Below are 25,187 nucleotides of genomic sequence, written 5' to 3'. Positions count from 1 at the left end.
GGCTTCAGTAGTTGTGGCTCATGGGCTCAGTAGTTGTGGCTCGCGGGCTCTAGAGCGCAGGCTCAGTAGTTGTGGTGCATGGGCTTAGTTGCTCCGCAGCATGGGGATCTTCCCGGACCAGGGCTCGAACCTGTGTCCCCTGTATTGGCAGGCGGATTCTTAACCACTGTGCCACCAGGGAAGTCCCCTGGGCAGAACTCCTTAAACAGGTCATGACAGACAAAGGCTGAGGAGCCGTCACCAAGGAGACAAAGACAGGAGGTGCAATGTGGAATCCTGGCCCAGAAAAATGGCAGGAGAGGGAAAACTGGTCAAATTCTAACGAGTCTAGAGGTTAGGTAATAGGATGATGGTTGATGTTAATTCCCCGGCTTTGATAACCTGGCTTGTAGCATGGTTATCTAAGAGGTTCACATCAGAGGAAAGTGGGTGGACGATGTTCAGGAACTCTGCACTATTGCTGCAACTTTTCTGTAAATCTAATATTATTATAAAATGAAAAGCTTTAGGGAATTCCCTGGCGGTCCAGCGGTTAGGACTCCACTCTCTCACTGCCGAGGGTCCGGGTTCAACCTCTGGTGGAGGAACTAAGATCCCCAAAGCTGCAAGCCGTGCAGCACAGCAGGGTGGCGGCGGGGAGTTTTAGAAAAGACATTTACAAGACACATGGGGAAATCTGGATACTGACTGGATATCAAATACCCAAGGGTCATTGCTAACTTTTTTAGATGTGATAATGTTTCATTATGTTTATCCTTTTTAGAAGGGAGTCTTTGTATATTACAAGGATGTGGATGAAATGGTATGATATCAGGGATAATGAAAGTAACCAGGGACTTCCCTGGTTGCACAGTGGTTACGAATCCACCTGCCAATGCAGGGAGCATGGGTTTGAGCCCTGGTCCGGGAAGATCCCGCGTGCCGCGGAGCAAGTAAGCCCGTGTGCCACAGCTACTGAGCCTGTGCCCTAGAGCCCGCGAACCACAACTACTGAGCCCACGTGCCACAACTACTGAGCCCGTGCGCCTAGAGCTCGTGCTCCACAACAAGAGAAGCCACCGCGATAAGAAGCCCATGTGCCGCAACTAGAGAAAGCCCACGTGCAGCAACGAAGAACCAATGCAGCCGTAAATAAATAAATAAATAAATAAGAATTGGGTGCCTAACTCAGGGGACCAAGGTCATGCTGACGGCATGTACTCTTGATATAATGGGACAAAACCTTCTTCACTTCTGTGCTCCTCTGACCTAAAATCTAAACCTCAGTCTAATCATGAGAAAAACATCAAACGAAACTCAACCGAAGGACGTTTGACAAAATACGTTTTATGAGAGGTATCTGGGAACGTGACCTTCTTTGGAAATAGGATCACTGCAGATAGAATCAAGTTAGGATGAGGTCGTTTGGGCGGGCCTAATTCAGCGTAACTGGTGTCTCTGTAAAAAGAAAATTTGGACGCAGGCACGCACAAGAGGAGATGGCCACGTGAAGACACAAGCAGAGACGGGAGGGACGCAGCCACAAGCCAGGGATACACAGAGCCACCAGAAGCTAGAAAAGGCAGGAAGGACTTTCCCCTAGAGCCTCTGGAGGGAGCACGGCCCTGCTGACACTTTAGTCTCAGACTTTGCCTCCAGAACTGTGAGAGAATACATTTGCGTGGTTTTAAGCCCCTCTGTCTGTGGTACTTCGTTACAGCAGCCCTGGGAAAGTAAAAGCTGTCCAGCACTCCTCAAAACTGTTAAGGTCATCAAAAACGAAGAAAGCCTGAGAAACCATCACAGCTCAGAAGCGCCTAAGGAGACGTGGTGATGGAATGTCGTGTGGGAACCTGGGTGGGGTCCCAGGACAGGAAAAGGACATTAGGGGGAAAAAGGAAATTTGTTGGACTTCAGTTAATAATGGGTCAATATTGGTTCATTAATGGAAAAAAAAAAGTACCATATTAATAATACGGGAAATCAGGTGTGGTTTCATAAGGCAACCCTCTGTATTCGCAATTTTTCTACAAACCTAAGACTATTCTAAAAATTAAAGTTTATTTTTTAAAAAGTAAAACAAAACAAAAAACCTCTTGAATGAATAATAGAATCTTGGCTTGGCCACCACCCAGGTGTTTAGCCTTAGTCAAATTATTCAGTTTCTCTGTGCCTCGGTTTCCTCATCTGTAAAATGGGGGTGATGGGGTTGGTGCTTCATGGGCCTGCCCTGAGGATGGTGGGAGAACAGGATCTGGAGTAAGTGGAATCATCATCATCTCCATCAGGGATAGGCGGTGGGTGCTGCTGGAATTTTGGGTGAGCAGCAACAGAAGGTCAGCTCAAATGTCCCCGGGGCCAGGGAGAGAGGCTGAACTCCACTTCCTGGCTCAAAGTGCACACAGTCCCACACGGCTCTGTGTACCATGCCCTACACAAGTGACTGCACAAGTAGAACTTTTTCCTTCCTTGCTACCCTCCCCGGGACAGACGACCTGAGATGGGACCGCGCGGGGCAGGGGGTTGGTTGTTAACCAGGACGCCCCTAAGAAATCAAAGGTCTCCAGAATGTCATTTCTTTAATGTCCACCCTTCAAGGGGCCCCGCAGAAGGTGAGGTAATAAATACAGAAGGTTGTAAGATGCAGCACGCCCGGCCCCCAGCCTGGTAAGGAAGGGGGGCGGGGGATGCCTGTAGATCTCGGTTTCCTTCATCTGAAAACTGGGGCAGGACACACTTCGAACCACGAGGCTCTGATACGGCAGCGTTTTCTGGGCGTCTTTTTCGTAAGAAAACGCAAGTCCCTGAGCTACGCAGACCTCAGGCTGGGATGCGGCTCTTTTCCGCTAGGGGGCGCCAGAGTCCGCGTCCCTCGGCATGAAGGACCACTCCCCTGTCCCGGGGCTGGTGCATCACCCCCAAGAGGGTCCCAGACCCCTGCCCAAGGGGGGACATACCTGGAGGTGGGGGTCCTGAGAGAACCCCATCCACCCAAGTCCTGGATCCCCTGCTCTCTTCACCTTTTCCTGCACCCCGGCCTCCCAAAAGGCCATTGTGCTCCCTCTCCAAGGAGATACAGTGAGTCGAGGAAAGGAAGACACAGAGGCTGTCCTGCTGAGGGACGGAGAAAGGAGGAGGCGCCGATCGGCCTTCCACCCCGGCTCACTCGTGGCCCTTCTGCCACCTGGGCCTGGGGCTGGAGCAACAAGGGGCACCTGGGTTCGCTGAGCGCTGGTCCACCCCGCCCCCACCGCCCGCAGGTCCCGCCTGCCACGCGCGGGTCTGAGTCCGGAGCGTTGGGCCTAGGTCACAGCAGGTTGATGTCGTCCAGGTAGCGGGCCAGGACTGAGTCCCGCACGTCCTTGAAGACCTTGCGGATGTTCTGTGTGTCCGTAGCGCACGTGTAGTGGCTGAAGAGGCGGCGGGAGCGAGAGCCCTTCCTGCTCCCGTCTGCGCCGTCCACACAGCTGGTGTACATGCCGGTGTACATGTCCAGGATGAACTTCTTGGCTGCCTCCGTGTCCTGCTTCGGGCCTGGGGACAGGGGTGGGCAGTCAGGGCACACGGCTCATGGGGCAGGTGGGAGCCTCTCCCTCCTGGGACCAAGGTGGGCGTTGGAGACCCTGTCCCCGATATGGGCAGCAACAGGGCTGCAGGGACCACCCACCAAAGTGCCTGCCTGCCACCGCCATCTTTTGCCTTTCTAGCTGGTCACTTGACTCAGGCCAAGCCAATAAGAGCATCAGGTATGTGTTCATGCAGGTCACATGATCTGGAATGGACCAATGACACTGGTCTCTGGGACTTTGGGCTGAACTGTGTTAAAAAGAGACCCTCTCTCTTGGCTGGGCTTGGAGCTGGGGGGATGGGAGCCTGGAACTGCAGAGAAAGACATCCTGGGGAGGTGCAAATGGGGAAACCGAGGCCGAGAGAGAGGGGGGAAGGATGGCCATCCTGGTGAGGCACACATGCGATTCCCCCCACCACCATCTCACATTCATATATATATATGAATATTAATATATATATGAATGAATGACTGGTGTCCTTATAAGAAGAAAAGAGACAACCAGAGACAAAGTCATGTGGTGACAGAGGCAGAGATTAGAGACATGCATCTACAAGTCAAGGAATGGCAAGGATTGCAGGGGACCACCAGAAGCTAGGAGAGAGGCCTGGAACAGATTCTCCCCTGGAGCCTCCAGAAGGAACCAACCCTGCTGACACCTTGATTTCAGACTTCTGGCCTACTGAACTATGAGGGGAAAAATTTCTGCTGTTTTCAGCATCCAGTATGAAGGCTTGTGTTAGTTTATCCCCATTCTACAGAGAGGGAAGCTGAGACTCAGAGATCTTGGGCAGAGGAAAGAGATGGGTCTGGAACTCAGGCCTGTCCCATTGCATTTGAAACCCCACTGGCTCTAGGCTGGGGTAGGACCTGGACCAGCATCTCTCTTGGGAGCTGCTTTTGGGAAGTGAAGGGATAGAAAGTTCTAGAACCACTCACCCTGGAAACTGGGGAAGTAGGTAGCCAGGTGGGAGGTGGGGATCTTCTCCTCTAGGATGTCAGTTTTGTTGAGGAAGAGGATGACGGAAGTGCTTTTGAACCAGGGCAGTTCCAGGATGGTGCCAAACAGGGCCAGGCTCTCCTTCATTCGGTTCTGGGTTGGGGGGCACAAGCAGGTCATGGATCTAGACGGCCAGCTCGGCCCAAACAGGAGCCCTCTCCCCACGTAGAGATGGGGCTGTCGGCCCCCCATCCAGCAGCTTGAGGCTCCCCAATTCCCACCCAGCTGGGTCTGAGGGTGGTGTGGCCAGCTGCCTATGTACGCCCGAGATGGTTTTGTGCCTGTACTGGTTTGGGTAGTGTCCCCCCCACACCAAAATTCATGTCCACCTGGAACTTCAGAATGAGACCTTATTTGGAAATAGGGTCTTTGAAGATGTAATTAGTTAAGAATCAGTCACACTGGAGTAGGATGGGCCCTAAGTCCAATGTCTGGTATCCTTATAAAAAGGAGAATTAGGACACAAGGAGATGGCCACGTGAAATGGAGGTAAAATGGGGTGATGTTTCTATAAGCCAAGGGACGCCAAAGACTGCCAGTGGCCACCAGAAGCTGGGAGAGCCTGGAACAGATTCTCCTTCACAGGGAACCAGCCCCACTGACACCCTGACCACAGATTTCTGGCCTCCAGGACTATGAGACGATACACTTCTGTTGTTTCAGCTCTCCCCCACCCCCATGCCCACCACCTCCCAGTTTGTGGTACTTCATCACAGCAGCCCTAGCAAACTAGGCCATCTCGTGTGGCTGGACTGGAGAAAGATCTGCGTCAGAATGACCTCAAATTGATTCTATCTGATTCAGTTTGAAAGTCGAAATTATAACCTTGGATCCCGAAACTGTCTATGGGAAAGTTTAACCCTGAAAAGTGCACATGTCAGAGATGATAATGTGCCTGACCTTCACGCCGGGAGTTAATTAGGAGAAGAGTTCACGCAAAGGAGAAGAATTCTGAGTAAAAGCAGGACATTGTCCCCATGACCCACATTCCCAGGACAGCTTACATTGTGCTTCAGTGGGGTGCGGGGGTGGGTGTGTGTCTTGAGGCTTGAGTGTCCGACTCTGTGTGTGTGTGTGTGTGTGTGTGTGTGTATGTGTGTGTGTCAGGGTCCTGGCCTCACAAATGCTTGTAGATCTGTGTGTTGGGGTTCAATGGTCTGACCACAAAAGAGTGGACGGTGAAGCTCAAAGCCACGCCAGACACACAAAGCCCCACTCAAGAGTGCCTGCTCAGCTGTGGGTCCCCGGGCCAAGATGGGGGTAAGAAAAGCAGGGGAAATGGTGCCCCTGCATCGATCGTGGCCCCTCACCTCTTGGTTGTTTTCCTCCAGACACTGGTCGTATTCACTCAGCGAGGCCAGGTAGATGAGGGCGATCACATTCTCGAAGCAGTGGATCCACTTCTTGCGTTCTGACTTTTGGCCCCCGACGTCCACGATCCTTACCGGGAACAACTCCCTTTCAGAGTTCAGGCCTAATCGGGACCCCCGTGACGAGGCGTCCCAGACCCCAGTCATGGCTGGGACATGCCATGAGCAATATTAATAGCAACAAGAATAGATGCCAGCCACCTTGTGTGTTATAGCGTTTCACCCCATGGAGCAAGTATCGCTATTATGCCCATTTTATGGATGAGGAAACTGAGGCATAGGGAGAGAGGGCACTTTCTAGAGCTTCTACTACACTGGGCTGCCTGATTTCTACCCCATGGTAGAAGACAGCTGGTTGCCCTCACTCTGCCCTGGTTCTGGCTGGGTGACAAGAGGGAAATTGCGGATCGTCTCCAGAACTCAGTTTCCCGTCAGCTGTGTTCTAGTTGACTGTGGGAGTGTCCAGTGGCCACACAGACGGGCAAACGCCGTCCCCTCTGTGTGTGGCCCAGGGAAAGGGTTCGCCTCCACCCCCACACACACCACAGCAAAAGCCTGGGCCCTCCTGCCTTTCTGTTCTCTCTTCTAAGAAACGTGGGTTACTGACAACAAGCCCTGTGTCATTTCCCCAGGGATGGGACCATTACTCAGGCAGCTGGAAGGAAATGCCAGAAGCCTCAGAGCAAGAAGGGACTTGCCCTGCTGTACCGGAGGAAAATCCAGGCTGATGCCTGCGGCTCCTGATTCCTGAAACCAGCCTCTCTCATGATCCTCAGAGTCCCTCAAACCCCGTATCCAGAGCGGGGCGTGTGATGCAGCGGTTGAGACTGGGGCTCCGATGGCTGAGATAGGTGTGGGGTATGCTGCTTGCCAGCCTCCCAGCTCGGAGTCTCAGTTTCCTCTGAGCCCTCACCTTTGGCCTAAGAACGGACTCAAGTTTCCCCATCTGATAATTCCCTCCTCAGCCCAGCCTTACTTCTGAACTTCCCCAACCACTACTTTTACTCCTAAACGTTTACCAACTCATCCATCCATCTATTCATCCATCCAACCCATCACCCACCCACCCATCTATTTGTCCATATGTCCACCTACCCACCCATCAATCCATCCATCTGTCCATCTATCCATTTATCCATTCATACATACATACACCCACCCACCCATATACCCATCCATTGATCCATCTATCCACCCACCTACCCATCCACGCGTCCATCCATGCATCCACCCACCCATCCATCCGTCCATCTTTCCAACCATCCACTCACATTTCCAAACTTCCACTCTGACCTTCAGCTGATCATCACCAGTGAAGCAAACTCAGCCCCTAACTTTGAGGGTCTCTCCGTCTAGTGGAGGAGACCCAATGCAAATAGATAAATTATGAACCTTCCTGCTAAGGACTATTGCAGAGGCCAGAACAACATGGGGCCGGGGGAGGGGGTGTTCAGGGAAACAAGGGATCAACATGGGTGGGTTGGACACTGAAGGGCCTCAAGCATCCCCCTGCACCCTCCACAGGTCCCTGCCTAAGGTCACTGAAGATTCTCTCAAGGCCACTAAGGTCACTGAGGATTCTCTAAAGGCCACTCCCAGAAGTCGCTTCTCTCACTGTATTCTTCCTGACCTCTCCTTGGCCTTTGACACTGACCATGACTCTGCATGGACCATCCTTTGCTGCACTGGCCACCCACACCTCTGGCTTCCAGCTCAGGCCTGTGTGCGCCCAGCCACCTCCCAGATGCCCCAGACCCCTCAGAACCAACCTGCCCCAAATGAGTTCATCATCTATTGTAACACCTCCTATCCCGCCACCACCACTGTGTCTCCACCATCTACTCTCTCACCTTGATGGGAAACCCATAGGGAGTCACTTTTGACTCTCTGCCCTACATCCCATGCTCATCTAGTCCTGCCCATTCTACATCAGAAAGCATTCTCGCACCGTCCCCTCATTTCCATCCCCAAGGCCACTTCCCGGGCACTTCCCAACACTTTCTGCCTGAACCATGGCTCCTGCCTTCTCCTGGGTCTCCTGACCTCCAGCTTCACCCCTCATTTGGGGCTGAGTAAGCTCAAAGGGTGAGCTTCCCCAGCCCCAAATCAATCCCTCTGGTCTAGCCCTGACTGCACAGTCTCTGTCTCTTCCTTCCCATCACCTCCTAGCTCCAGTGAACTCCTATTCATTCTTCAATGCCCTAATAACAATGTCCCCTCCTCCAGGAAGACGTACCCTCCCAGAGCTCTGGGGGCTCAGTTTTGGCTCCCCCAGGTCCCAGTCCTGATTCCATGGAGGGGCTGGAGGTGTCTGTGTCCAGCCTTGCCTCCTTCAGCCTGGCAGCCCCTTTGGGGGCTGGGACTAGGCAACTCCTACTCATCCCTCAGTGCCCCAGTTCCTTTGCCCCTCCAACAGGAGCCTTCTCCACCCACCAGGCTATGCGCTCACCGCAGGTTGGTTTTCTGCACGGAGAAGCAGTACTCGTTGATGCCGGTGGTGGGCATGCGGCTGCGGAGCACGTCCTGCGAGGTAGGGATGTAGCCCTCCTCCATGATGCGGTCCAGATTTGACAGGTAGCTGTAGAGCCAGAAGCCCTGAGTCTTGGTCTTGAAACCTCCCTTTGCTTCTCAGGCCCACCACCCAGGGCCTGGTGAGGACCTTGCTGTGGGAAAGAGAGCCCCCAGGGCAGGGCCAGGATCTCTGGGGTCCCAGGTGGCTCAGGAGCACAGCCCAAGGCCATGGGAGCATCGGGAGAAGCAGCTTCACCCTCAGCAGCGTGACCCCAAGGACTGTCTCCCTGGCGCAGGCATCACCCTGGGAAAACTGTCACCCCAGGTGTGTCACTGCCCCAAGAACAGTGATAGCTTGGAGCACTAGACACCCAGCGTCGTACCCAGGACAGCTTCACTGCATGATGATGAACAGCGTCACCCCAGAAATGGTGTCACCCCAGGAGAGCGTCATCCTAGAACAGTCACCCCAGAGGCGCCATCACCCCAGAAATAGTGTCACCCCAGGAATGATGTCACCCCATGAACAGTGCACCCCAGGAGCTGTGTCACCTGGGGAGCAGCGGCTCCCCGGGGACGGCCTCACCCCGGGGCAAGACCACCCACAGCATTCCCAGCAGTGGGAGCTGGCCAGCCTGAGGCCCCTCTGCCGGCTCCGATCCCTGGGACTGGGTCTCCTCTGGCTCCGCCTTGGCACCGCCTCGCGCTCGGCACCCCGACCCCGCGCCCGTCCCCGCGGACCCCAGACTCACTACACTGCCGAGTCGAGCAGGTGGAAATCGCGCCGGCGCTCATAGCAGGCGCGGATGCCGGAGTCCCTCCACAGCCACTGCATGGCCACGGCGTAGTGCTTCTCGAAGGTGGTCACCCTGTAGGGGTCCTGGCTCATGATCAGGTTGGCCCGGTGCTGGGGAGGGACAGACGGACAGGGGCGGGTCAGAGCAGCCGGGCGGGGCGGGTTGCCCTCCTGACGTCTCCACCCCCTTTCGTGCCGGCGTCCGTCCACCAAGGGTGGGCACAGGTAGAGCACACAGCGGCGCGAGAGGCCAGCAGGGGCTTGTTTCCGTGCAGGGAGCGTCAGTTCTGGGTGACCCTGCCTGGGGCAGTAACCTCTTCTCTATCTGTTCTCCTTTCTTTGCACCGGAAGCAGGCACTCGTGTTGTTCATGTCTGAAGATAGGGTCTTTACAGAGGTAATGAAGTCACAATGAGGTCATGAGGGTGGCGCTAATCCAACGTGACTGGTGTCCTTGTAAGAAGAGGAGATTGGGACACAGACACACACAGAACGATGACCACGTGAGGACACAGGGAGAAGACAGCCATCTACGAGCCAAGGAGAGAGGCCTCAGAACGAACCAGTCCTGAGGTCTTGTGGGTTGGAACCCTCATGCACTGCTGGGGCGATGCAATCTGGTACAGCCATTGTGGAAAACAGTATGGAGGTTCCCACCAAAATTAAAAATAGAGCCACTGGGAATTCCCTGGCGGTCCAGTGGTTAGGACTCCACGCTTTCACTGCTGAGGGTCCGGGTTCCATCTCTGGTCGGGGAACTAAGATCTCACAAGCCATGTGACATGGCAAATAAATAAATAATTTTTAAAAATAGAGCTACTCTATGATACAGCAATTCCACTCCTGGGTATTTATCCAAAAGAAATGAAACTGGGATCTTGAAAAGATATCTGTACACCCAGGTTCACTGCAGTGTTATTTACAGCAGCCAAGATGTGGAAAGAACCTAAATGTCCATTGATGGTTGAATGGATAAGATAGATATATCTCGAATACTATTCAGCCTTTAAAAAGAAGGAAATTCTGCAACAGGGGACAATGTGGATGAACCTTGAAGACACCATATTAAGTGAAATAACACAGTCACAGAAGGACAGATCCTGCACGATCCCACTTACATGAGGCATCTGGAAGAGGCAAGTTCATGGACACAGAGAGTAGAATGGGCTAGGGGAAGGGAGTTGGGGTTGCTATGAATAAAGTTTCCCTTAGGCAAGCGGAATACATCCTAGAGCTCTCCCTGATGACATTGTGTCTGCAGTTACTGATACTGCATCGTGCGCTTAAAATTTGCTAAGAGAATATATTTCATGTTGAGTGTTCTTCACACAATAAAATAAAAATTTTAAAGAGAAGGGTGATGTGACGCACAGTCTGCATAGCACCCCTCCCCCCAGCAGGGTAGGGCAGGGCTCAGGAACCAGTCCACCGTACTAATATTTCTAGAACAAAACGCCTGCTGACTCAGGACTCCTACCAGGCATCATGGGGTCCAAGGGAGAGATGGCTGAGCCCTGGGGGTCCACGGGGAACCCGCGAAGTCGGTGGGGGGACCTGCTGGTGCTGAGCTGCCTGGAATGCAGAACAGGATCCCAGGAAACCTTGGAGGAGGTGGTTCTTCACAAGGACTTAGGGGATCTGAAGGGACACAGTCCCGCCCTGAAGTCCTAAGGAAACCCCTCCCAGCGTGGCGCCCATGCGGTGAGAGCCGGGATGCTCACCTTGCTCTCGGGCCAGCTGAAGGGGATCTGCAGCCGTTCCATAGCCTCAATCATGCTCTGCATGGACACGAAGATGTTCTGGTAGACCAGGCTCCGGAAGCTCTTGCGTTCCTCCTCCGAGTAGCCCGCCCCGTGGATAATGCGCATCTGCTTGATGAACGTGCTCTTCCCGCTCTCGCCAGGGCCTGGGGAGAGGACTCTGCGGTCAGCTCAGCCCTCCGGGGCTCCCACCACCCGCCACCTCCTGCCACTAGGGTTCAAATCCCCGCTCTGTGATCCCGGGCGAGCAGCTTCATGGCTCTATGTCTCGGTTTCCCCACCTGTGAAACATGGTTTGCTGGGTGGACGTGAGGGGTAAACTAGTTCATTAAAAGTTTGTCCCAGGAGGGGCAGCACACCACGGCCTGCCGGCCACTGTTTTTATTTTGAATTTTGGGGTTTTGTTTTGTTTTGTGTTTTTGTTTTTTTGCCACACCACGTGGCTTGTGGGATCTAAGTTCCCCGACCCGGGATGGAGCCGGGGTCCCCTGCAGTGAAAGCGCTGAGTCCTACCACTGGACCACCAAGGAATTCCTGACAGCTGCCTGTTTTTGCATGGCCAGCAAATTTTTACAGTTTGCATGGTTTTTATATTTCTAATTCTTTTCACCCTTAGTTTTTACATTTTTTGTAATGGTTACAGTTTTTGCATTTTTTAATGGCTGAAAGGAATCCAAAGATTCCTTTTTGGTGACACCTGAAAATGACATGAAATTCAGGTTTCAGGGTTGGTCAATAAAGTTTTATTGGCACATGGCCGTGCCTTGTTGTATACAAATTATCTAGGGTTGGTTTCTCGGGACAGCTGCAGTGTTGAGTAGTCAGAGATCCTCTGGCTTGCAAAGCTGAAAAGATTTACCATCTGACCCTTTACAGAAAAAGTCTGTGGACCCCTGGCCTAGAGTGTGCTTTGACATAGTAAGAGCTACATTCCTGTCCACTATTATTAGCAATAGTAGTCTTTACCATGATTATAATTACTATTATTATTATTCGCTATAATAATTTCAGGAAGAGAAAGTTTTGTGAAGGAAATACAATAAGATAAATAGATAAAGAATGATTAAGTGACTACTACAGCTAAGTGTCACAGAAGGCTTCTCAGTGGAGGTGACATTGGCGTTGAGATCTGAAGGCTGGGAAGGTTGCTCTCGTGCCAATCTGGAGGAGGGAGCACCAGGCAGTGGACACAGCACGTGCAAAGGCCCTGGGGCAGGACCAGGCCTGGTGTTTTGGCGGACTAGCGAGGAGGCCTGTGTGCTTGGAGCTGAGTGAGCGAGGGGGAGAGAGGGAGGAGGTGAAATTATGATTGTGGAAGGGGTTCTAAGGAGAAGGGGGCTTTGAGTTAGGCTGGGTAATCTAGGAGGGCTTCACTGAGGAGGTGACATCTCATCTGAGACCTGGCAGATGACAGAATTCATTAGAAGAGAAGGGGGAATAGCATTCCCAACAGCAGGCACAGCCCATGCAAAGGTCCAGGGGCAGGACTATGCCTGGCATGTTGGAGGAAGAGCCAGGAGGCCTGTGTGTCTGGGGCAGAGTGATCAAGGGGGAGATAGGGAGGGGGAGGGCAGGGAGGGGACAGGGCAGGTCATGCAGGGCCTTGTGGGCTGTGGGTAGAGGAGGGGTGGGGCCTGACCCAGGGGCTCACAGGTGGCCCCTGACTACTGAGGGGAGGGCAGGTTGGGGAGAGGTGAACCCAGCCAGATGGGACTGTTCTGGTCCAGGCTGGACCCAGGTGGCCGCGTGGAGCTAGAGAGAAGAGGACATATGCCCAAGATATTTGGGAGACAGAATACACACGACCTTGCTGATGGACCAGAGTGGGGAGAGGGTTCCTTGCAGGCTCACCTACAGAATCTCCAGGGCCAAGCACTGGGTGAAACCACAGAGCCCTTCTGAGTGCAGGGTCGCACGTCAAAAAGCCGGTCATGGGTCTGGGATAGTAACACTAGAACCTTTGGAAACTCAAAGAGCAAGGCCTGGCTCCCTGCTGTCTGAGCCCTGATATCTCCCTGTCCGAGCCTCTGTTTTCTCGTCTGTGAAATGGGCATGATAGCCAGGCGGGAGGTGTGGGGCCGGGAACCACCTCCAACACCTTGTCACCCTGCCGGTTCCTGGGGGACACTGGTGTGGGGTCCCTCCAGGGGTGAGGAAGCAGACTCGTGCAGGAGGAACTGGGACCAGCAGCAAAAAGGGAAGGGGTGCCCTGGCTGGAGCCAGAAAGAGGAACGAGGAGCAGAGGAAACACAGCAGGGAGGAGGCGGGGAGTGTAAGAAGCGGCAGAGGACGGGGTGGAACTCTGTTGTACCGCCCCTGGGGGGCTCTCGTCCCCTCCCACTCCCAGCAATTCTGAAGGCAGTGAGGGCAGGACCCAGCGACACCGCTGCACTCGAGATCCAAGGAAAAGAGTCAATTTGCTATGGCCCTAAAGGACATTCATGGGGAAACTGGGAATGCCAGCGGGACGTGATGGTGACGGGATTCGGGACGTGATGGTGACGGGATTGCATCACGCTCATCGCCTGCTCACCATTGCCCTGGGGGGGTCTTTGCTTTTTAGTGGGACGTAAACCCACTGAAGTATCTGGGGGGGAAAAGGTGTCAGGGCTGCAACTTTACTCACAAACGGTTCCGATAAAAATGAATACGTACGTGTTAAATATAATATATAAATGTATAACAAATAAACTATAGCTATGCATTATGTAAATTATAAGTATATACACATATACTTATATATAATGTGTGTGTATACATATATATATGTATATCTATATATATAGAGAGAGAGATAGAGGGAGAGAGCGAGCAGGGTGGGATGGGATAAAGGGCATGTGATAAAATGTTAACATTTGCAGAAGAATCCGGTGCAACTTTTTTATAACTCTGAAAGTATTTTAAAATGAAAAGTTAAGAAAGTGGGAAAAAAAACCCTCAAGGGCTTCCCTGGTGGTGCAGTGGTTAAGAATCCACCTGCCAATGTATGGGACATGGGTTCGAGCCCGGGTCCGGGAAGATCCCACATGCCGTGGAGCAACTAAGCCCGTGCGCCACAACTACTGAGTCTGCGTGCCACAACTACTGAAGCCCATGCGCCTAGAGCCCATGCTCTGCAACAAGAGAAGCCACCGCAGTGAGAAGCCCGTGCACCTCAATGAAGAGTAGCCCCCGCTTGCCACAACTAGAGAAAGCCTGCATGCAGCAATGAAGACCCAACGCAGCCAAAAATAAAATAAATAAACTTATTAAAATAAAAAAAACCCTCAAATGCCATGTGAGATGCTGCATTGGAGGCTGGAACAGAAAAGGGGCCGTGGTGGAAAAACCAGTGAAATCGAAATCTGGAGTTTAGTTAACAGAAATGTAATGGTACGGTTCCCACGTTAATATCTCAGCTGTGATGAGCACATGGCACTTATGTAAGATGTCACCACGAGAGGAAGCTGCTTAGGAGGAGACGGGAACTCTCTGGACTATCTTTGCCACATTTCTGTCCTTCAAAAATGATTCCAAAATAAAAAGTTTCCTGCAAACAAACCAACAACAAACAAAAAACGCCCCACAGTTCCACAATCTGAAATGCTTCAGTAAGGAGCCACATGTGTCTCAGATTCCTTGGATTTCAGGACGGGGATACATCAAACTCAATAAATATTCCTGCAGTAGAACCTCTGACTACCACAGTCAGTGAGATAAACCCACAGCCTCGCCTCCCACTGGGAAACCTGGGAGATGGGCTGGTGTCCGGAGCTTCTGCTATTTGGAGGTGGAAGAGGTACCGTAAGCCCCCCTGTCCTCCTAGGGTGCCGGGGGGTCCACACGCACCAGCTTGCCTGAGCCCACAAGAGGAATGGCTCTTGGCTCCACATTTCACGTGGGGCAACTGAGTCCCAGATCGGTTGGGTCATGCAGCTGGTGGGTGGCCAAACTGGGACTCAAACCCGGTTCTGAGTCCAGAGCTCACGGGCTTTTTAATAATCATTCCGGGAAGTTCCCCAGGCACTGCCTGAATTATCGTCACTAAGATTCCCACTGTTTTCCCATTCGCAGTAGAGACGTGGGGGCTCAGAGAGGTGAAGTGACTTTCCCAGGGTCACACAGCTACTGGAAAAGCAGAGGAGTAAACACAAGCCCTTGTGGATCCTTCACCTTCATCAAAGTATCAGTTCATGTGATGTTTCTACGGACGCTCGGAAGCTCGTCGGCTCCTCTGGGTGCTGCCAAGACGGCGGTGAGACCTACGGCAGGGGGCTGCACCCTTTGACCTTCCTCTGGGTTGCCCCCAAAAGTGTGGAGAACAAAGAAAGATCTCACCAAGAAACAGTTAATTTTTATTTATTTATTTATTTTTGGGTGCGTTGGGTCTTCGTTGCTGCATGCAGGCTTTCTCTAGTTGCAGCGAGCGGGGGCTACTCTTCATTGCGGTGCGCGGGCTTCTCATTGCGGTGGCTTCTCTTGTTGCAGAGCATAGGCTCTGGGCACGCTGGCTTCAGTAGTTGTGGCACATGAGCTCAGGAGTTGTGGCTCGCAGGCTCTAGAGCGCAGGCTCAGTAGTTGTGGCACATGGGCTCAGTAGTTGTGGTGCACGGGCTTAGTTGCTCCACGGCATGTGGGATCTTCCTGGACCAGGGCTCAAACCTGTGTCCCCTGCATTGGCAGGAGGATACTTAACCACTGCACCACCAGGGAAGTCCGCAACAGTTAATTTTGTTGAGATGCACCGATTTCCTTTTTTTTTTTTTCCTCTTCTGTTTCATTAAAGAAAAAAAAATATCCTGGTTGCCACCCACAGCTTGGGTTTTGTGACTCACAAGTGGCTCACAACCTGAAGTCTGAAAAACTCCACCTTTGCAGCTGTGACTGTCCTGGAGCCACTGAGGAATCAGGAGTCTCTCTGCTCCCTCTCCTGATGTGGTTCAGCAAGCCCCCCAAATGGGACTGGGAGCTGCAGGGAGAGCTGTTGCCACCTGGCACGTCCTCGCAGCCAGACGGGAAGTGATTGCTTCCTTCTGGGAATGGGTGAGGAAGTAGAAACTCGCGGAGGCCAGGAGCCGTGCCAAGCCCCAGGCATCGCGAGACGCTGTGCAGCTCCTTCCATGGTTGATGGCAGTCCCAGCCCCGCCATCCTCCCCCAGGAAACTGGGCCACTGGGACACAGGGAGCTGCCTGAGAGCAGACAGCTCATCTTCTTTGCCCAGCTCTGCCTCAAAACTGGCTGCAGACCCCAGACCCATCCTGCCGCCGCCCTGGGCCTCAGTTTCCCCATCTGTCATTGGGCTTCTGTAGAGGCACGTTCACAGGGCAGTCAAGCGTGTGGACTGTGGAACCAGAATTCTAGGTTCCGATCCTGGTTGTGTGACCTTGGGCAGGTCGCTTCACCTCTCTGGGCCTCGGTTTCCCCGTCTGGAGTGGTTCCTACCTCACATAGTATGGACAGAGCTGGCTCCTTTAATTGCCTTATTCTGAGTCTTCCCCCTCCTCAACGTGGTGACCACTTCCTGTCAGGGACAGACCCCCAGCCCCTTGGCCTTCTTCCTCCAAAGGGTCAGCCACCTCCCAGAAAAAAAAAAAAATAATAACTTTTGGATTCAATTCCTGTTTTTAAAGAGGGCAGGTGTGGAAGCAGCCCTCAGGGCTTGGATAGGGGTGTTGAAACCACAGTCCAGCGGGCTGTCCATAGGGCCACCATCTGTGCTTGGGCACGTGGACAACCTCCCCTCTCCCCTCTCCCACCCCTACCAGCAGAAGTGGCTTCCTGATTTGGGACTGGCTGTGCAGTGATCAGTGGGGCAAGGGACTTTCCCAGCTCCAGGAAGATATGGTACAGCTCTGGGGAAAATCATCCCTGAAACAGGATTCATTCATTCATTCATTCACTCATTTATAAATCATGCATCGGGTATCTGCTCTACGTCAGGTCACCATACTCCTGAAATAGGTGCTGGGGACACAGGAGTGAATAAGATGGACATGGTCCTCACCTCTGTGTTGCTTGCTGTGTAACTGGAGAGACAGACAATAAACAAGGAAACAAGAAAACACCTGAGAGAGCATCAGCGAGTGAGTGGTATGAAGAAAAATCAGGCGAGAAAGAAAGATGGGGCTGACTTTGAAGCCCGGGAAATCAGGGAAGACTTCTCTGAGGAAGTGACACTTGAGCTGAGACCTGTCTTGAGTGAAAGGAGTGAGAGCACCAGCCATGCAAAGGCTTGGGGGATGCTGAGAGCCCTTGGCAGGGAGAATGGCATGTGCAAAGGTCCTGAGGTGTGGTTAAAGAAAACCTGAGATGTGCAAGGAAGTATCACTAACACTGCCAAACCCCTAGCCCAACAGGTCAAGAAAAATGGAGCAAAGACAAAGAATGAAAAAGGAGACATCACTACAAATCCCACAGACATGAAAGGATGACAAGGGAATGTTATAAACAACCTTATGCCTATACATTTGACAACTTTGAAGAAATGGACAAATTCTTTGGAAGATACCAATAACCAAAGCTCACTCGAGAAGGAATAGCCCTATTTATTAAAAGATAGTAAATAAAATATATATACTAGCCTAGCTATTACAGAAAGTGAATAGAGATAGCTATGAAATTAAATTCTTAATTAAAACCTTCCAGGCTCAGACAGCTTCACTGGGGTCCCATGCCCCCACTCTCTCCTCTCTCTCCACCCCTCAGGGCTGCCCCTTGCCACTGAGCAAGAGAAGAGAGAGGACGGCCATCCAGATGACCAGGCTCTTCGCCCCAGGACAGGCAGATGGGACTTTGGAACACTTCCCCGGCCCTCGCTCAGGGCTCAGGCAGTCCCAGGAGACCCTCCAAGGCTGGCGTCCCTGGGCTTAGGCCAGCAGGGTCATACACAGGGCAAGGTGGCTGGGGAAGTGGACACACGTGGATAAGAAGACGTGAGGTCTCAGAGGCTTCCAATCCACCACACCCACGTCACCCCCACTCCCTCACCCTGTTCTATTTTCCTCCTGTTCTTCGCGCTGCCGGAAATTATTTTACCTGCTTATTAGTTTGGGGGCTTAACATCTGTTTCCCCCACCGGAAGCTGAGGTCCCCAGAGGCAGGGACACGCTCCATCTCCTCTGCCGCTGTGCCCCCACGAATTACTCAGTATGTCTTGAGTGAATGAACCGACCAATCAATCAATCAATCAGAGGCACGTGGCAATGCTCTCTCTGCCCACACGACTCGTGCTGATAAACCACCAGAACAGACCCAGCTCTCCAGAGGGACGGGAGGGGCTCGGAGGGCGAGGCTGGAGCTCCCCGGGCTGTGCGGCTCATTCCCTTCCTGCGACGCGGAACCGATGGGGCGGGCCGGGCCTGCCTGACAGAAGCCAGGCCGCCGGCCCAAACCGCCTCTGCTCCTGCAGATGCCCAGGAGATGGCCGGACCGCGGGACGGGCCCACAGCTCACCCCTTGGGACGAGGAACCGGGCCTCAGTCGACTCATCCTGAAAGTGGGCTCCCAGGCTGTCCCGCCCGGGGTGGCCGCGGACTCACCCAACAGCAGCAGCTTCAGCTCCCCTCGGTCCCGCTTCTTCTGCTCCAGGAGGATCTTGTTGATTTCCTGGTCGATCCGGGCCGCCGACTTCTCGTCCTCGGTCAGGCACCAGGCGCAGCAGCTCCAGGTCAGCGAGCGGGCCATGGTGGGGCCTCAGCGGGCACCAGGCGGCATCACCCCCGCGCCCTCCTCCTCCCCCGGGAGGCACCCCGGCCGGCCGCTCCGGGGTGGGCTTCTGACAGCCGGCGGCAAGAGTCTCCCTCGTCGTGGGGGTCGCCCCCCCGGGACCCCCGGCTTCCCGGCCTTGGGCACCCGGCGGCCCAGCTCGGCGAGGCCTGCGCGGCGGGTCAGGGGTGGAGAAGGAGAGGAGATGCCGGCTTAGGGCTCCCCGCCCACCCCCAGACCTGCCCGGCCCGGCCCGACAGGTTGACGGCAGTAGAGCCAGAGGTGAGGTGGGCGCCCCAGGGGAGGGCGGGGCGGGGAGCAAAGGCCCGGCGTCTGCAATCTGGGTCTGCGCTGCGCCTCCTTCCTCATTCTGGAGAAGGGGTGGACCCTGTCCTCCTGGGCCTCTGACGCCCGGCCCCGGCCCACCCACCTCTCCCCCTCCTCTGGGCCAATTAGAAGCAGTCATCAGAATACCCCACAAGGTCTTTTTTAAAAGCACAGCCAGGGCCCGGCGTCACTTACTGTTTTAAGTGCTTTTGTGTTTGGCGGGGTGGGGGTTGGTCATGCGGACAGCACCCCAAGTTCCTTGCCATCCCCGCTGCACAGATGGGGACATAGAGGCACAGCCAGGCAGTGACAGCCCCCGGGGAGCCTCTCCCACCCGTGGGGCCTCAGTCTCAACTGCAGAGCTGGCAGCTTTGGGACTTTGGAACCGGGCCATTCATTCTTCTTGCAAACATTTATGCGGCGCCTACTGTGTGCCAGGCATTCTACGCACAGCAGGGACCCAAATGACAAAAAACCCGATCTCCCTGCCTTATGCTCTAGACAGACAGATAAAGAAATACCTTAAATATATGTATATCTAAGCCTATCAGATGGCCATAAATTGTGAGAGGAAAATAAAGCTGGGAAGGGGGATGGGAGATTGGGGGGGGCTCATGTGTGGCTTGAAACAGGGGGTCAAGGAAGGTCACTCTGAGAAGACAGGCATTTGGGAGGAGAAGTTGGACAGGCAGCCTGGACATAGAGGGATCTTGGGAGTCAAGCCCTCATCCCAGCGAGGCCATGAGGCCCTCGTTCCCTGACGACTCAGCCTTCAGGACCTTAGAAGCAGGAGGGGACACAGGGGTGGCTGTGTAGCTGCGTCCCCACAGAATGTCTCCAATCCAGCAGCTCTTTGCTGTGTTCGGGGATAGAATGCTCTTTGAGAGGTTCTAGAAAGCTCTAGAAAGTTCCCAAACACCCCTCCCCCCCAGAGATATACAGAATCTGGGAGACCCCGGGCCCCTCCCACAGGCACTGGTGAGGCTCAGAGAGGGTGTGTGCTGTGCCTGAGGTCACACAGCCGCAACTGTCTGCCTGTGCCACGCCCCAGCCGGCACCAAGGCGGTTTCCTTCGCTGTTGATTCATAACGACCAGCAGATGGGAAGTTCGATAGGGGCCCCGTTGGGTCACTGGGTCCTGGCAGGCACTGCCCTGCTCAACCCCGTTCCCACCCCCGACCGGATGGCCGTGAGGAGGGGGTGCTCCCCGCGGCCTGAGGCCTGGGTGACTTCCCACTACCGGGGAAGGTGAAGAAAAGCAGAAATAATAATCTGGGCCACACAGAAGCAGAACGGAGGTAACCAGCTTGGCAAAACCCAGAGGCCAGGCTGAGTCACAGACTGGAGGGTGGATGGCGGGGCAAGGCCAGGAGCACCTGGGGCCACCCCGCTGTTTCCCAAAGGACACCAGGTCCCTAACCCATCACACAGGGCCAGGGCGGCATCCCGCTGACTTCAGAGAAATAAAAACAGGTGCCTTGATTCCCCCTCCTCCGGGGCCCATACTCTGTGAATTTCTCCAGCCTCACAACAAATCTTCCCACTTCCCCAAACAGGCGAGGAGCTGCTTCCTCTCCAGATGAGGTACCATCCTGGCGGGACACCTGTCACCTATTAGTTCATTCGGGAATAACAGGGTGAGCTGTGTGTGTGTTTAAAAAATACACACACACGGACCTCCCTGATGGTCCAGTGGGTAAGACTCCACGCTCCCCATGCAGGGGGCCCAGGTTCCATCTGTGACTGGGGAACTAGATCCTGCATGCCGCAACTCAGAGCCGGCGCAGCCAAATAAATAAATAAGTAAATTTTTAAAACATATATTAAAAAAAAGTACACACACAGACTTCTCTTGCAGTCCAGTGGTTAAGACTCCGCCCTTCCACTGCAGAGGGCGTGGGTTCCATCCCTGGTCAGGGAACTAAAAATTAAAACAAACACACACACACACACACACAGAAAACACAGAAAACATGAACATATAACCTAATAATTTCCTGTGAAACTGATACCCACGTGATCCCCACCTAGGCCAAGATTCAGGGTATCGTCAGCCCCAAGAGGGTTCCCAGATACCCGTTCCAACAAGACCCCCTTCCTCCTGCTGGGCAGTCGGTACTGCACCAACTTCTGTGGTATTTCCGTGTTTGGGGGGTATTTTTGGTAACAAGATTTATTTTGCTTTTTGTTTTTTCAATTTACGTGGCTTGGTAGGTGCTTCCTTTGGTGTACGGTTTTGTGTTTTAACAAATGTACACAGTCATGTAAATTATGGCTAAAACAGTTGACAGAATATGGTCTGTCACCTGAAGAACCCCCTCCAGGTACCTCTTTATAGCCAGACCCTCCCCTGAGCCCTCACCCCTGGAAACCATCAGTCTGCTTTTTTTTTTTTTTTTTTTTTGCGGTACGCGGGCCTCTCACTCTCGTGGCCTCTCCCGTTGCGGAGCACAGGCTCCGGACGTGCAGGCCCAGCAGCCATGGCTCACGGGCCCAGCCGCTCCGCGGCATGTGGGATCCTCCCGGACCGGGGCACGAACCCACGTCCCCTGCAACGGCAGACGGACTCTCAACCACTGCGCCACCAGGGAAGCCCGATCTGGTCTTTGTTGCTATGGTTTTTTGAATCTTTTTGAGACTGTCATATACATGGAATCACACACTGTGTAATTTTTGAGACTGGCTTCTTTCACTTAGCATCTGAGATCCGCCTATGCAGTGGGGCATGTCAGGAGCCCTCTCCTTTGGACTCTTGGGTAGTTTTCTGTTGTGTGGGTTCATCACCCTTTATCTGTTCACCCGTAGAAGGCCATTTGGGTTGCTCCCAGTTTGGGGGTGATAACGGATAGTGCTGCTGTAAACATGCACTATAATCATCATCAGTGCTCATTTCTCTAGGATATTTCTAGAAGCGGGATGGTTGGGTCATAAGGTAATTGTACGTATAACTTTGTAAGAAACGGCTGAATGCTTTTCTGGTGTGGCTTTCCCATTTTGCACGCCCATCAGAAATGCCTGAGGGGGGCTTCCCTGGTGGCGCACTGGTTAAGAATCTGCCTGCCAATGCAGGGGACAAGGGTTCGAGCCCTGGTCCCGGAAGATCCCACGTGTTGCAGAGCAACTAAGCCCGTGCGCCACAACTACTGAGCCTGCGCTCTAGAGCCCGTGAGCCACAACTACTGAGCCTGTGCTCTAGAGCCCGTGAGCCACAACTACTGAACCCGCGTGCCACAACTACTGAAGCCTGTGCATGTAGAGCCCATGCTCCACAACAAGAGAAGCCATCGCAATGAGAAGCCCGCGCACCGCATCCAAGAGTAGCCCCGGCTCGCCACAACTAGAGAAAGCCCGCATGCAGCAACGAAGACCCAATGCAGCCAAAAATAAATAAATTTATTAAAAAAAAAAAAACCCAACTGTGGAATTGCTGGGTTACAAGGTATTTCCCAGATATTAACTCTCTTTTGCCAAAGTGCGTGTACCAATTTACAACCCCAGTAGCTCTGGTAAGTTTTTTTTGTTTGTTTTTTAAATTTTTGCCCGTGCCACCGGGCTTGCAGAATCTTCGCTCCTCGATCAGGGATCGAACCCGTGCCCCCTGCAGTGGAAGCCCGGATTCTTAACCACTGGACCACCAGGGAATTCTCTCTGGTGAGTTTTTTATGGACCTAAATTTATCCCATCCAAAAGTCTCTCCTTTATTCAGAAACGACGATCTCCTTGCTGTTCCTTTGGTATGAGAAATGCCCTTTCTGTTTAATGAGGAATAGGATGTCTACATGGTTTTACAGTACCTCACAGTCCTCAGCTGATGGGAGGCCACAGCTGGGTCATTCCCTGGCCACTGCCCTTGGCCATACCCAAGGTCATGCCCCCGCCCCCACCAGGGCTGGCCCAAGGCTGGGGTACAAATATCCATCCCCTCCCTTTATTAACTGATGAATCACGGATTTGATTCCACTTCTGCGAGTATATCCATACCGAAAGCAGGGTCTCCAGAGGGTCTTTCCCACCCAAGTTCACAAAAGCATGATTCACCGCAGCCAAAAGGAGGAAACAGCCAGGATCCCCTCGCCGGCCACCTGGGCCGGCTTGGTGGGCGGGGGACTCGGGCTCGTAAGGTTTTCTGTCTTGAAAGCCTCCTGGTTTTGTAACAAGGGCCCTGCGTTTTCACTTTGCACCGGGTCGCGGCTGGTGCCCAGGCTCGGGGGCGCCGCCTACCGTCAGGGCAAGGGCCCGGCCGCTCTGTGCCTCGGTTTCCCTGTTGGAACCGGGATGCGGAGAGGACCTCCGGAGCGGATGCGCGTTCGCGCGGACGGGCGCGGAAAGCAGGCGAGCAGCACCTGCCGGCCGCGGGGGACATGACGGCCAGGCGCGCCGGCAGCATCCGCGGGCTCCCTCCCTGCACCCACCTCCCGAATCCCACTCCCTCCTCCGCCTCCACCTGGGACCACTCCATCATCTCCCACCTGGTCCAGCTGAGTCCCCTCCATCCGGGTCCCTGATTCCGCCCTCAGCCCCACAGTCTGTCCTCCCGGCAGCGGCCACCAGAGGGCGCCTATGAGCACTGAGTCAGGCCCTGTCCCGCCCCTGCCCACAGTCCTCCAGGGTCCCACCTTCCTGAGGGTAAAAGCCCAAGTCCTCCCCGCGGCCCACAAGGCTCTGCACGACCTGCCCTGTCCCCTCCCTGCCCTCCCCTCCTCCCTCTCTCTGCCTCACTCACTCTGCTCCAGACACACGGGCCTCCTTGCTGTTCCTCCAATGAACCAGGGCTGGTCCTGCCCCAGGGCCTTTGCACGTGCTCTGCCCTCCGCCTGGCAATCCCCTCCCTCAGACCACAGCATGGCCCCTTCTCTTCACGTCTTCCAGCATCCTATTCATACGCCACCTTCTCCGAAAGGGCTTTCCTGAACAGCCTGCCTGAAATGGCCACTATCGCTGCCAATGACTCTTCCCTGCTGCTTTTATTCATAGATTGAGTCATGGTGATAAGTGCTGTCTCCCTGTATATGCAGTGCCTAGGACAGTGCCTGGCACACACGGGGCCTTCAGGGCATTTCCATCCCACTGATGAGTGAGTAAATAGAACTGGAGGGGGATATGGAGAAATGCGACCCTGGCGTACAGCTGGTGGGAAGGAGAAATGGGGCAGCCGCCGTGGAAGCAGCCTGGCGGTTCCTCAAACGGTTAAACGTGGAATCGCCATTTGACCCAGCAATTCCACTTCTGGGTTTATAGCCAGTAGAATGGAAAGCAGAGTCTCAAAGAGATACTTGCACACCTGTGTTCACAGCATCGTGATTCACGACAGTGAAAAGGGGGAAACAACCCAAGTGACCATCAACGGATGGATAAACAAAGGTGGTCCATCCACGCAGTGAAATGATTCAGCCTTAAAAAGGAAAGAGATCCTGACACCTGCTATACCATGGATGTACCTGAAGGACATGATGCTCAGTGAGAAGCCAGACACAGAAGGACAAATACTGTGTGATTCCACTCACATGGAGTCCCTGGAGGAGTGAAATCCATAGAAAATAGGATGGTGGGGGCCAGGGGCTGGGGGAGGGGGTGGGGAGTTATTGATTAATGGGTACGGAGTTTCTGTTTGAGGTGATGAAAATGTTTTGGAGACAATTACTGCTGACGGTTGCACAACACTGCAAATGAAACTAATGTCACCGAACTGTATATTTAAAAATGGTGAAGCTGGTAAGTTGTAGGTGTATTTACCACAATGTAAAAAATATTTTTTTTTAAGGAAAAAAAGACTGAGAGCTGGCAGGGAGATCACTGGTCCAACATCTTGGTTTGCAGAAAGAAATGGGGCCGGGGGAGGGGCCCGTCTTCCCAAGAGGATCCGCGACAGTGAGTGGCCAGTTGGGCCCAGAACCCAGGCCCCATCTCTGTCCCCTGCCCCCCACGAGGAGGAGTTCCTCTTGCAGGATGCTCCAGCCCACAGCACAGCACATTGACCTGAAGTCAGGGGCCCTGGGGCCGCAGTCCCAGCTCAGGGAAGGAGGTACACCCCGGGCGGCCGAGCTGCGGCTCCCGTGACCTCAGACCCCATCCTGAAGGTGCCAGGGCCCCGCAGGCCACACAGGAGTCAGGTGACAACCCGGGGACCTCAGGGCCCCTCTGCTGCTCCCCGCCCCCAGTCAGTAACAGGAAATAAGCCACAGGGGGCCGAGTG

At 53.8% G+C, this 25,187-nt stretch overlaps 1 protein-coding gene across 1 annotated transcript; it reads right to left on the bottom strand.

Moving 5' to 3' along the window:
• Window positions 1-2,571: 2,571 nt before the first annotated feature.
• On the bottom strand, window positions 2,572-18,972 carry GNA15 (G protein subunit alpha 15). The gene is made up of 7 exons (XM_030845698.3): window positions 18,502-18,972; window positions 10,945-11,129; window positions 9,181-9,335; window positions 8,367-8,495; window positions 5,858-5,987; window positions 4,487-4,640; window positions 2,572-3,513 (listed from the first exon to the last, which is right to left on the bottom strand). The coding sequence occupies exons 1-7, from the start codon at window positions 18,644-18,646 to the stop codon at window positions 3,287-3,289; spliced, it is 1,125 nt and encodes a 374-aa protein (XP_030701558.1). The 5' UTR covers window positions 18,647-18,972; the 3' UTR covers window positions 2,572-3,286.
• Between the last annotated feature and the right edge of the window lie 6,215 nt (window positions 18,973-25,187).

Source organism: Globicephala melas, chromosome 3, assembly GCF_963455315.2.
Source record: "Globicephala melas chromosome 3, mGloMel1.2, whole genome shotgun sequence".
In the NCBI taxonomy this organism is placed as follows: Eukaryota; Metazoa; Chordata; class Mammalia; order Artiodactyla; family Delphinidae; genus Globicephala; species Globicephala melas.
This window is presented reverse-complemented; position numbering and strand designations above follow the sequence as displayed.